At 45.5% G+C, this 11,155-nt stretch overlaps 2 protein-coding genes across 6 annotated transcripts; both read left to right on the top strand.

The window, feature by feature from the left end:
* The first annotated feature begins 1,389 nt into the window (after positions 1-1,389).
* On the top strand, positions 1,390-7,275 carry LOC123096410 (TATA-binding protein-associated factor 2N). Of its 5 annotated transcripts, XM_044518149.1 has the most exons (11): positions 1,393-1,564; positions 2,163-2,287; positions 3,449-3,529; positions 3,621-3,709; positions 3,786-3,860; positions 3,981-4,039; positions 4,126-4,194; positions 6,230-6,481; positions 6,570-6,650; positions 6,734-6,808; positions 6,890-7,275. In XM_044518149.1, the coding sequence occupies exons 2-11, from the start codon at positions 2,165-2,167 to the stop codon at positions 6,958-6,960; spliced, it is 975 nt and encodes a 324-aa protein (XP_044374084.1). In that variant the 5' UTR covers positions 1,393-1,564; positions 2,163-2,164; the 3' UTR covers positions 6,961-7,275. The 5 variants fall into 5 exon arrangements, with proteins under 5 accessions (XP_044374085.1, XP_044374083.1, XP_044374086.1 ...); XM_044518150.1 differs by lacking the exon at positions 6,570-6,650 and having other exon boundaries at positions 1,390-1,564; XM_044518148.1 differs by having other exon boundaries at positions 1,390-1,564; positions 6,570-6,808.
* Positions 7,023-9,990, top strand: LOC123096409 (leucine-rich repeat receptor protein kinase MSL1; the record flags this gene model as incomplete). The annotated part of the gene is given in 2 exon segments (XM_044518146.1): positions 7,023-8,630; positions 9,447-9,990. Coding segments are annotated over 2 exon segments (1,128 nt in total). The 3' UTR covers positions 9,784-9,990.
* Between the last annotated feature and the right edge of the window lie 1,165 nt (positions 9,991-11,155).

Genomic DNA, 11,155 nt, shown 5'->3' with positions numbered 1-11,155 from the left:
AGCAACATCGGTACCACCCGCAGGAAGGGCCAACAAAGTTGCAATCGAGCTGCGTGTAGGGGTGATTTCACGTCTAAGAGGAACGCATCAAGCGGTTTGGATGTGGCTGGCCTGGAGCTCGCGCCAGTTGACCAGCACGGAGCATTGCTCTATGAAGTACTTTGTCCGTTTCATAATATAGTGTATATGGATTTTTTTGGGAAGTCAAACATTGCAAACTTTTATCAAGTTAATTAATAAAAAAGACTATTTATTCCTATAATATCAAATATATATATATAATATGAAACTACAACTTATAATGAATCTAAAGGTATATATTTGGCATTCTTAGATGTAAATGCCGTTCTCCACAAACTTGATCAATTTGTGAAGTTTTTTTTCCCGAATGTTGGCAGGAGAGCTGCCAAATTCATAGATCAGAAGAAGGCATTACAAGAACACCCTCAAAGGAGGAATGCACCGCATAAAGACAAGTGCCAAAAAAGAAGAAAGAAAAACATACTGCTCAGTTTATTATGAAAAACCGGGCAAAAACCATAGGAGCGCCTAGCTAGACTAGACCTAAAGCACCACCATACATACAAGAAGCCGGAAAGTGAAAACCACACAGCACACCCGGTCGAGCACTCGAGCACCTACGCTGCTACCAGAGTGCACACCGACAACCGCCGTATTGTACCGGGCTGCCAAGAGCATACATGCAAACCTCGAGGACACCGAAGAGGAACGATAGGTCCGAAAGAGCGAAAACCTATGCCGCTTCGATCCCACGAGCCTAGCTGACATAGCTCGTCCGACGTTACTGCCATGTGAAGGGTGCTCCTGCTGCTCTCAACGTCGACCAAGCAACCGACTCCAAACGGAAGCACCACCGAAGACTCCATGCTCACCAAAACGCCGCCCCCTCCAGATCCACCGCACCGCCCCCAACCAAGTGCTCTGTCACCAGAATTGCTCCAAAGCAATGAAGTAATGACACCACATGTGCCACCATTGCATACGGTTTTCACCGGGAGGCAAGAACATGGAGCAGGAGAGGTGTCAGATCCCCTTGATAGCGTCCCCAACAAGGAAAATCATACCCGAAAGCATCATTCGCCATTCGCCCAGGCCGAAGTCGAGCATGACTTTTGTCGGGGAGCTTAACACCTATGCCGGGGAGCGACACGGGGCTCAGGTGGTTCAATTTGTGAACTTTGTCTTCAAAAAGAAAAGAAAAATCTATATGCACCGCTTGAGGGAGTATCGTTATCACAGGTGACGCACGTGTCAGCAGGCAGGCCCTGTAGTGACGCGGAGCCCCTCCCGCAGTCCCACTTGGCTGCTGGCCTCAACTGACAGTGGCACGCCGTCCCTCCTTATCCTCGAACCGGTCCATCGAGACCACACGTCCACGCAATCGCCCGAACGAACGTCTAGAGCGCCTCCACGTCACCCGTAGGGACCGTAATGCGTCCATGAACCCGCACACGCCACGGTAGGTTCCCCAGTTCCCCCTCCGTCGACCTCGAGGACCCCTCCTCACTCTCTCCGCAGGCAGAGCGGAGCAGCGAGCCCGAAGGTGCGATCGATTCCTTCCCCCCTCTCCTCCTCCTCCTCGTCCCCCGTCGATTCTTCATTCGATTCGTGCGGCGGCGGCGGCGGCCAGGAGCCGATTCGACCCCTCGCCTCCGCCGGGGAGCGCGCGTAGGCGGCAGAGGCGACGTTGCCGTCGAGGCCCTGTTCGCGCCATTCCGTGACGCGGAGCGAAATCCGTGTCGCCGCCGTCACTCCGGCAGCTTCCTTGGGTCTGCGCCTCAGGCTGCTTTCCTGGATCAGGAATTCGGGGTATCGCGGGGCCATTTGCTCCTTCGTGCTCCCTCTTTCCTTTCGAAGAAATTCGCACCGTGCCGTCATGGCGTGCCTTCCTCGGCTTCTCACTCCGTTTCGCGTGGGTTTAGCTTCTCATCTCGTGTATTGTTTGCTGCAACCGACTGCTGGGGTTAGGGTTCTTGGGGGGTGCATGAATCGTGGCCGGCGGTTATCCGATTTATCTCGTCGCCTCTTGCGTTTTTGTATATCCTTGCGTCTCATCTCCTTTCATGCAGTGCCTACCTTATTTCTGTGTACTTTGTTTATGCTGCTGCTCTTGCCATGCTAAAACCTATCTCGATTCATAGCAATGGATAGATACCAAAGGGTGGAGAAGCCTCGGAATGAGACACCCATTCGTGAGAATGAGATCAGGATCACTGCGCTCGGGAGGATGAGGAACTATATCGGCTACGGGATGTCGTTGCTTGAGGTGATCCCCCTTGCTATGCTTTGTCATTTCGCTTTGTCCTTATCTGGTGTTCACTTAAGCAGTAATTTATTTGTATGCTCGTTTCAACTTTTTATTTATTTGTATGCTGTTCCACAATCTGGGAAATGCCTCGATAGAGGGGATATGGGACACTGCTTCACATGTATTTAATTTATCATTAAGTGTTGTGTTTCTAGTTGCCACCGAGTATGATGTTAGATTTTTTATTTATAATTCTACTAGGTATGTATCCGTGCGTTGCCAAGGGGGGCTAAATATTTTTTAACACAATAAGAGGATCATATGGGATAAATCTTGATGCAAAGCAAATAGACAAAATAAGATTACGTTTTGGTTACAAACTATAGATTTCCAGCTATTTCTTAAACTGATAAAATAGATATGTGCCCATGATTAATCTGCTTTATTGGGTTACCAAATGCTAAGAGTTTGATTGATATTTATTTACTTCTGGCCGTGAATTTTATTGTTATTTATTGGATTACCAAAGATGACTGATCAGTACCAGGTTTTTTCCATCAAAAACAATTTATTGATGGACCGTGGATTTGTTTCTAATTTGCTATACATAGATTGATCTGGTTTATTGGGTTGCCAAAGATTGGTTTGATGAAACCAGAAGGGGTGAAAAGCCAAAAAAATCGGTGGAGGGTGGGAGGTTGGACGAAGGATGGACAAAACTGGGTGAAAGATGGAACCTTAGGTTCTTTTTAAGTAAAAATAAATAAAGTAGAGACACCTGCCCGACTTTGGGTTTTCTTGGTTAATATTCTGTAGTGCTTCTTTGTCCACTACTTCCTGTTCGACCCTGACAACGGAACTTTATGAAGCCTTTCAGTTTGTCTTTGTTTCACTTACTTGCCATTCGATCTTGATGCCTGAAGTATGTGCATGTTATCAGCTTAATAAAATGATATGAACTTGTGTGCAGTTCACATGAATGTCGAAAAGCTACCTTCATATTTGCATATACCACTTCAGTCATTATTTTCTGAAAACCTGTTGGTGGTCAGTGGTCAACAGAATTTTTCAGAATCCCTAAATGGTGTTATTAATCTTGATTTCATTTTGGTTGAATTCATAACTGAACCACTTTTTTTTCTTGCTCCTACTGCATATTTATTTGCATGCATTTTTCAGGAAAATGGGCATGATGAGATCACTATCAAAGCCATGGGACGAGCCATAAATAAGACGGTCATGGTTGCTGAATTGATCAAGGTTAACAGTAACTTCTTCTGCCTTAAAATATATGTTATCAATGTGGTTATTTTTTGTTTGTTTTGCTAATTTGACACATAATGTTCCTCAGAGAAGGGTTGCTGGTCTCCATCAGAATACGTCTATTGAATCTGTTGGCATCACTGACACATGGGAGCCTCTGGAAGAAGGCCTTGTCCCGTATGGATGTACATATATTCTTTTCTTCAGAAAAAGAAGAAAGATTTATTGCCACACTAATGCACTTTTACCACAGGCTAGAGACAACTCGTCATGTATCAATGATTACCCTAACATTGTCCAAGGAACCATTGGATACGTCATCTCCAGGGTAAGGCAAACCCTGTCCTTTCGCTCATTTTTGTACAACCAGATATTGAATCAGTTCAGATTCAGCCGCTTTGAGTTCCCTTAGCTGATTTGTCTGCGTATTGTGGGTATATACCCTTAGGTACCAGCCACCCATACCAGCTGAAGAGGTGAAACCTGCTTTTGATTATGAACATGAAGGTGTTGCTCTGAGTTGATCCGCTCCACCGATTTTTATTTGTCACATATATCACCATTTGATCACAACGTCCTTCATGGTAATTTAGGATCCTTTCCCTCTGCTCGTGGGAGAGGTCGTGGTGGACCTGGTGGCGGCCGAAGGGGCAGGGGCAGAGGTATCTTTTTTTCTCATGTCTTTCTGAGCACACAACTTTCAGACAGTAACTCACATGGCCCTCAGACACGACCGTATCTTTATAACTTTAGCATTCCATGTTGCCAAGTTACAGTATCTTATTACATAATACTCCCCCTGTAAAGAATTATAAGAGCGTTTATATCACTACTTTAGTGCTCTAAACGCTCTTATATTTCTTTATGGAGGGAGTACATAATACGGTATACTCCTTTACACCCTGTACTTTTCACATGTGACTGGTTTGTTTACCTACCTTCCTAAGAACTGACCTATCTCTATATCTTATATAGACAAACCCCACAACAAGTCATCAATTGCTATTTTTCTGTGCATGTGTGCTGCCACACCATCCAAATTTTTATAGCCATTGGATTTGCTAGCCTGGTCAACTAACATCCCTCCGATTTGAACGTGAGAGTCACTCTGCCCTGCAACATGCATAGTGGATTTTAAATGCCACTACATTTAATTTATGACACGCTCAACTTTTTTATACTATTTTTTGCTTTTTTGTTTCTAGATAGAATAGTTTAAATCTTGAGGGGGAATTCATTGGGTATCATTTACTCCCTCCGTTCCTAATTTTTTGTCTTTTTAGAGATTTCAAATGGACTACCACATACAGATGTATATAGACATATTTTAGAGTGTAGATTCACCAAATAGTCGTTTTGGTGGACGAGCACCTAATAGCTCGGTATCGCGTCCTCAGAAGATGCTTTGGGATGGCCCATATCGATGTATTAGTGCGAGGTGCAGATAGGTGAGTTCGTTGTATTTATGATGTATTTCATCCACGGAAAGCGACATCTGGGCCACCGTAGTTAATTCACAGGACGCGTTTTTGCTGCTTGACTCATGTCTCGTGTGGGCTATGCATTTCCGCCGGAGTACCAACACAGGTTTTGGTACAGCAGATACTCAATTAAGTATAGTTTATTAATATTGCAATTACTCTAGAAACACAAATATTTTATGTTTAGGAAAATGTACCTCCATTGCCCACAAATATTTTCATAGTTATGCTCTCTCTCCACATTCAAATATGTTCATCAACCAAGTATTAGGATAAACAAATTGATTTATGCTCTCTCTCTCTCCCTCCACATTTAAATATATTAATTAACCAATATGTAGTACTCCCTCTGGTCCTTTTTACTCTGTGTATTAGATTTGTGTCAAGTCAAATTTGCAAAGTTTGACCAAATTTCTATTAAAAAATATCAACATCCACAATACCAAATATGTATATTATGAAACTACATTTCATAAAGAATCTAACAATATTAATTTGGCATTGTGAATACTGATATTTTTTATAAGTTTGATCAAAGTAGAGATACTTTACTTCGGGCAAAACTTATATGCAGACTAAAAATAACTGGAGGGAGTACTGAGATTAGCATCATTGCCACAACAACAAAATCCGCGGAATTTTTTTTGCGGGTGAACAAAATCCACTAATTTAACTCCATTTTAAGCTTTGAACGAAGTACTTACTGAGAAACATCAAGAAGATTTGAACGGAGTAGTATGAAAGAGAAAGGATGTGGGACGAGTGGACGGCATCGTATCAGTAATTGCTCACACTGTTTGGGCTCAGGTCCTCTGCCACCCATGCATGGCACATTTACTCCAACCACCAGCCCATCGTATCGGTTTGTATTACTGCGAGTTCTGCCGAGACAATTTCCCAGCGGCACATCACGAGGCAGATATGAATGGTCCAGATACCGACACCCAAGGTGCTCATCCGCTGAAAATCCGCTCTCGTAGATTCACTCATTTTGCTCTGTATGTAGTCACTTGTCGAAATCTCTAGAAAGACAAATATTTAGGAACGGAGGGAGTAGTTTTCTTGCATTCTAAGTTCACAGTACTTCAATTGGCTCCATTTTCTGGACTTAATTTTCAATCTACAATTTATAAGTTTGTCCAGAGTACATGAGTTAGTTTCTAGCAACAAATCATATGGAAAACTATGTTAATTCTGTGATCATAAACATGTACAGCTATTAGCAATGGACCCCCTCCTTATGACTGGGGTGAAGAATGGGAGGAGGATGGAGACTATTACTACAATGGTAGAGGCAGAGGGAGAGGCCGGCTAAGAGGAAGGGGAAGAGCCCGTGGCTACTATGGAGGTGGTCGACGTGGTGGCTATGGCTATGATTACGGTTATGGTGGCAGGGGCGGCTACTATGAAGAGCAGGGTGGATACTTTGATGGCGAACCAGATGAGTATCACCCCCCTCCAGGCCGTGGTAAGCTCAGTCTGATGTATCATCGTTTCTGTTTTCCATTTTTGCATGCCTCTATCTCACATGGCTTATGTTCCTCATGGTTTCGCAGGGCGTGGCAGGGGAAGAAGAATGGAGCAGAGTGAATACTACAATGGCGAACCAGATGAGTATCGCCCTCCTCCAGGCCGTGGTAAGCTCGGTCTCACGTACCATCTTTCTGTGCCTTTTGCATGCCCTTTCCTCTCATGGCTCCTATCCTCCATTGCTTCGCAGGGCGTGGCAGGGGAAGATGGATGGAGCAGAATGAATACTTCGACGAACCTTATGAATACCCCCCTCCAGGCCGTGGTAAGCTCTGGCGTGACATATCATAGTGCTGTGCTTCTTGCACCCCCCTACCTCTCATCACTCGCATTCGTCACCTCACAGGTCGTGGCATGGGAAGAAGGGGAGGCCCATGGCGCGCCCGAGGCCGCGGGCGTGGTCCGATGCTAGATTGAACTGGGGCATGCAAACCGCAAGCCATGAAGCTAGCACTGCTGCGCTTAATTACCTAATAATGGTTTTTGCTTACGGTGTTGCTCCATGTATGGGGCTCTCTGACGTGAATCTTTATGGCCTCTGATGCTGTACGACTTGCCGCCGGGCAAATTTTATGTGGCTTACCTGTGGTTTGTTTAGCTAGGCCAGCCAGCAAAGTACCTCAACACCTAGTAGAACGTGTGAAATACCTGTATGTTTCAGCCTCCCGTGTAGTTATCTCGGGTTTTAGCTCTCTGTGGATGTGAGTGCCGAGTAGGCTTGTTTGCTTCGAAGTCTGCCGTGTCTCTTTCGCTTGTTGGAGCTAGACAGAGAAATTAGAGAAGGGAGATAAAGGTGAGAGTTTGGTAATGCGGGGGATCACAACATAATCTCATCTCGTGAACCTGTTTCACTGTTGGACTGTTTGGTTAGCCGCTCTCCGTATGAATTATGTCCTGATTTCTTACAAAGTTTAGGATCAGGAAGTACAGTGTAGCAAATAGGTACAGATTTCAGCCATCGCAAACTAAGCACAAAACAGACGCATGTTGCGGTTGAAACTGAAGCGAAAGCCCGTCGAACACAAAGTATACTGTGACATCATATCAGATTCTCCTTCAGTATTTTTTACCAAGTGCATCAAAATCTAGAATATACCTGTGCGTATATATACACGGCCTGCAGAAGAGAACGAGGAGACTCAGCAGTCAAAGTCTTCCTCCCAGGAGAAATAGTCAACCGCAATCCGCCGAACGTTCTTGACTCCACGGGCGACTCTTCCTCTTCCTCTCACTCTCACGAATCAATAGCCTTAGCCCACATCTTCCTCCCCACTTCCGTTACCCGGCCCTGAAGCCATGGACGGCGTGTACGAAGCGCTGGTCGTGACCGTGGCTGCCTTCGTAGGCATCTCCGTACCCTGCCTCCTCGTCGCCTTCCTCTGCCGCCACCGCAAGAACCGCCTCCTCGAGCCGGACCACCGCTGCTCGTCGTCGTCGTCCCTCCCAATCTCCGCCCCGGTCGGGATATCGTCGGAGCTCTCCTCGTCGTGGTCTCTGTACGGATCGGCCGTCGACTCCTCCCTCAAGAAGCTCTCGCTCGACGACCTCGCCAGGGCCACCGGCGAATTCTCCCCGGACAACATCATCGGCGACGGCAGCTTCGGGTTCGTGTACCGCGCCGTGCTCCCGGACGGCGGACCGGCGGTGGCCGTCAAGCGCCTCTCCGCGGACCACGCCGCCGGCGCCGGCAACCGCGAGTTCCGCGCCGAGCTGGAGGTGCTCGGCAGCCTCAGCCACCGCAACCTTGCGCGCCTGCTCGGCTACTGCGCCGCCGGGCGCGACCGCCTCCTCGTCTACGAGCTCCTCGAGCGAGGCAGCCTCGACGCCTGGCTGCACGGCGACGCCGCCTCGGCCGGTGGCTCGCTCCCGTGGCCCGCGCGCCTCCGCGTCACCCGCGGCGCAGCGGCCGCGCTCGCCTTCCTGCACCACGACCGCCACCCGCCCGTGCTCCACCGCGACGTCAAGTCCAGCAACGTGCTACTCGACGAGGGGTTCGAGGCCAAGCTCGCCGATTTCGGCCATGCGAGGGTTGTCACCGGCGGTCCTGCCGCGTCGCAGCTCAGCACGCAGGCCGCCGGCACAGCGGGGTAATGCACTGGCCTTCTTGCAGATCACTTCACTTCAGAGTTCACATTTTGCACATGTTTTCAGTGTTGTATACCAAATCAAGTTTCAAATAGACCCGTAAACCTTTTAGAGCACGAATGCATCAGACGACATGAAATTCGACTGAAACTAGTGAAAAGTTGGATGAGGCCTAGTTTAAACTGAGTTTGCAGTAGACCCACCTCGTCCTGCCGTCTTTTTATATGGAAAACAAATACTCCTATATAAAAAACCGAGACTATCTAGGACTAGCGCTTGAAGGTGTACTTGACTCCGCGAAGCGTATACGGTTTGCTCGCACCCATGTGATCTCAATATCGTACGTAAATCGCTATTCTTGATTATGACCAACAAGTGAATTTTTAGAAAAGTTCAATGACCACTAATGAATTTTACTCAGATTTATGTAGCCCAACATCGTTTCTATGGACGCAGGAATGGTAACACCTGCCAAGCTAAGTTTTTCTAGGACGCCCAAAATTATTATCTAACTACTTATGTGGTTGCATGTTTTGCATTTTTGTTTACATATAAATACAAGGAGTGGTTTAAAGTTATGCATAGAAGACAAGCTCAGTGCAGTGAAGTTGAGTATGTTGTAGTTACGGTAGTATGGTTTAACGAATTTTAGACAACAAAATACTACTACTAGTTAGATTAAAACATAAATGGACACATAGTTCGGTATTACAATGTCTTTAGCAAACACCACATTTCTCATATTTTAGACCATTGATAGGATTACTGTGCTTCAAAAAGGATATATGTGATCTTATGTTTATGCAACTGTCACAAAGGTACATGGCACCAGAGATACGTGAAGGCGTGGGAGCAAGCGTGAAAGCAGATGTGTACAGTTTTGGCGTGCTAATGATGGAGACAGTGACCGGTCGACGACCAAGCTGGCCAATGAAGAACATTAGAGGTAAGGAGGTAGAACTATTGAAATGGGCAAGGGAAAAGGTTGAGGCCGACATATCCTCGGAGATTGCGGATCATCGAATGGGTTTAGAAGGGGAAAAGGAAACAAAGGAGGTGAAAACTTTCTTAGACATCGCACAAAGTTGCACAGAGGAGTCTCCTAAGTATCGACCGACAATGAAAGAGGTGGTAGAGAGGCTCAATAGGCTGTGAAAGTCTCAAATCAAATGTTCTCTCTAATGAAGATTGAATGGCAACAAGAAAAGCTCAGTGGATTGACTATGCCATGATCAGTTTGAGTTCCCCTACTATAATGTATAGGTCTTCTGCTAGTACTTAGTTTGTTTTACAAATTGTGCGTACTTTGTGTATGAGGAGCTGATGACATGTGTGAAAAACACATATGTATTTCGAGTTGTACAAGGAAAATGGGCGACCAATATGTCTTACACCCTTCTAGGCACCCCCTCACCCCCGCTGTACACACACCACTACTCAATTCTAGCACCTCCAGTAGGCATCTTTCTTCATTACCAATCAATTCAAGTAAATGATAACTTGAAGGTCTAGAGCATCATCCAGATTTCCATATCCATGCTCTAGCTATCAAGCAATAGAGGCGGAACAAGTCACAAGCTAGGTAAAACTGTTGAAACTATGTATCAACTATGTAGCTCGTACACATAATATGAAAGGTTTAGCAAGGTGCGAATGTTTTTCCAGCTATCTATTATACTTGTTTGATTAAAGACGAAACCCATGTATGAAACTGTTTACCAAGACTCTCAAACTGAACTATCTCCCTGCAATTCTAGTGTTGAGAGGGCACTTTCTTCAAACACTTACGCATACAATACAAAATGCATTCTCAAAAGATGAGGGAGAGCATTACTTGAACGATTACCTAGTTACTCTTCTTGTAAGAGAGTTCTTTATAAAGTATTGCATAATTCCATCCAGTGGCGGCATCAGGACCCAGGTAGCCTGGGCTGCCACCTTGGGCATGGCCGAGAAATCCTTCATGGACTGTAGCTACAAGGCCGGTTTGGGCCGATCCTGACTCTGCCATTGTTTCCACCCTTTTCCTTCTAAGCATGAAAAATAGAGTTACGGTGTAATTTTATCTTTTGTTATGTATTTTATGTTATTGGTTTGGAAAGTTGTGCAAAATTGCCCCCTCTATCATTAAGAACCCGGATACAACTGTAAGGTTGGTTTCAAAGATGCAACGCAACAAGAGACATGTGGATGCCAAATTATTGCTAGAAGAACAACTGAACAATTTCAAGTGAAAATTATAAAACATGAGAGCTATTCCAAACCATATAGGAATTAATTTTCAAGTAAAATTATATGCTCAAAATTACAAGTGGATTATGTCGCTTATGCAACAATTTCCCCCGTTGAATGATTTTCTCCATTCTCTTTTGTTAGACTCTTTCCCTTTGTCTATGGAATAGATTTCTCCAAATTATCTTTTGGTAGCGGTCTGCTATGAGGTTTTGCTTGATTGTAAGAGGGAAAAAAATCTACGATAGTAAAATACCCAAGGGGATCCCCTCTTTCCATTGGGATATCTTCTCCA

The sequence above is a fragment of the Triticum aestivum genome, chromosome 4D, assembly GCF_018294505.1.
Source record: "Triticum aestivum cultivar Chinese Spring chromosome 4D, IWGSC CS RefSeq v2.1, whole genome shotgun sequence".
NCBI lineage: Eukaryota > Viridiplantae > Streptophyta > Magnoliopsida > Poales > Poaceae > Triticum > Triticum aestivum.
This window is presented reverse-complemented; position numbering and strand designations above follow the sequence as displayed.

Bases quoted from the DNA above. Each gene is read 5' to 3' on its own strand.
- LOC123096410 (XM_044518148.1), top strand. From the start codon at position 2,165: ATGGATAGATACCAAAGGGTGGAGAAGCCTCGGAATGAGACACCCATT. The intron at 3,530-3,620 runs GTTAACAGTAAC...AATGTTCCTCAG, and splicing joins TGGTTGCTGAATTGATCAAG to AGAAGGGTTGCTGGTCTCCA. The intron at 6,809-6,889 runs GTAAGCTCTGGC...GTCACCTCACAG, and splicing joins ATACCCCCCTCCAGGCCGTG to GTCGTGGCATGGGAAGAAGG.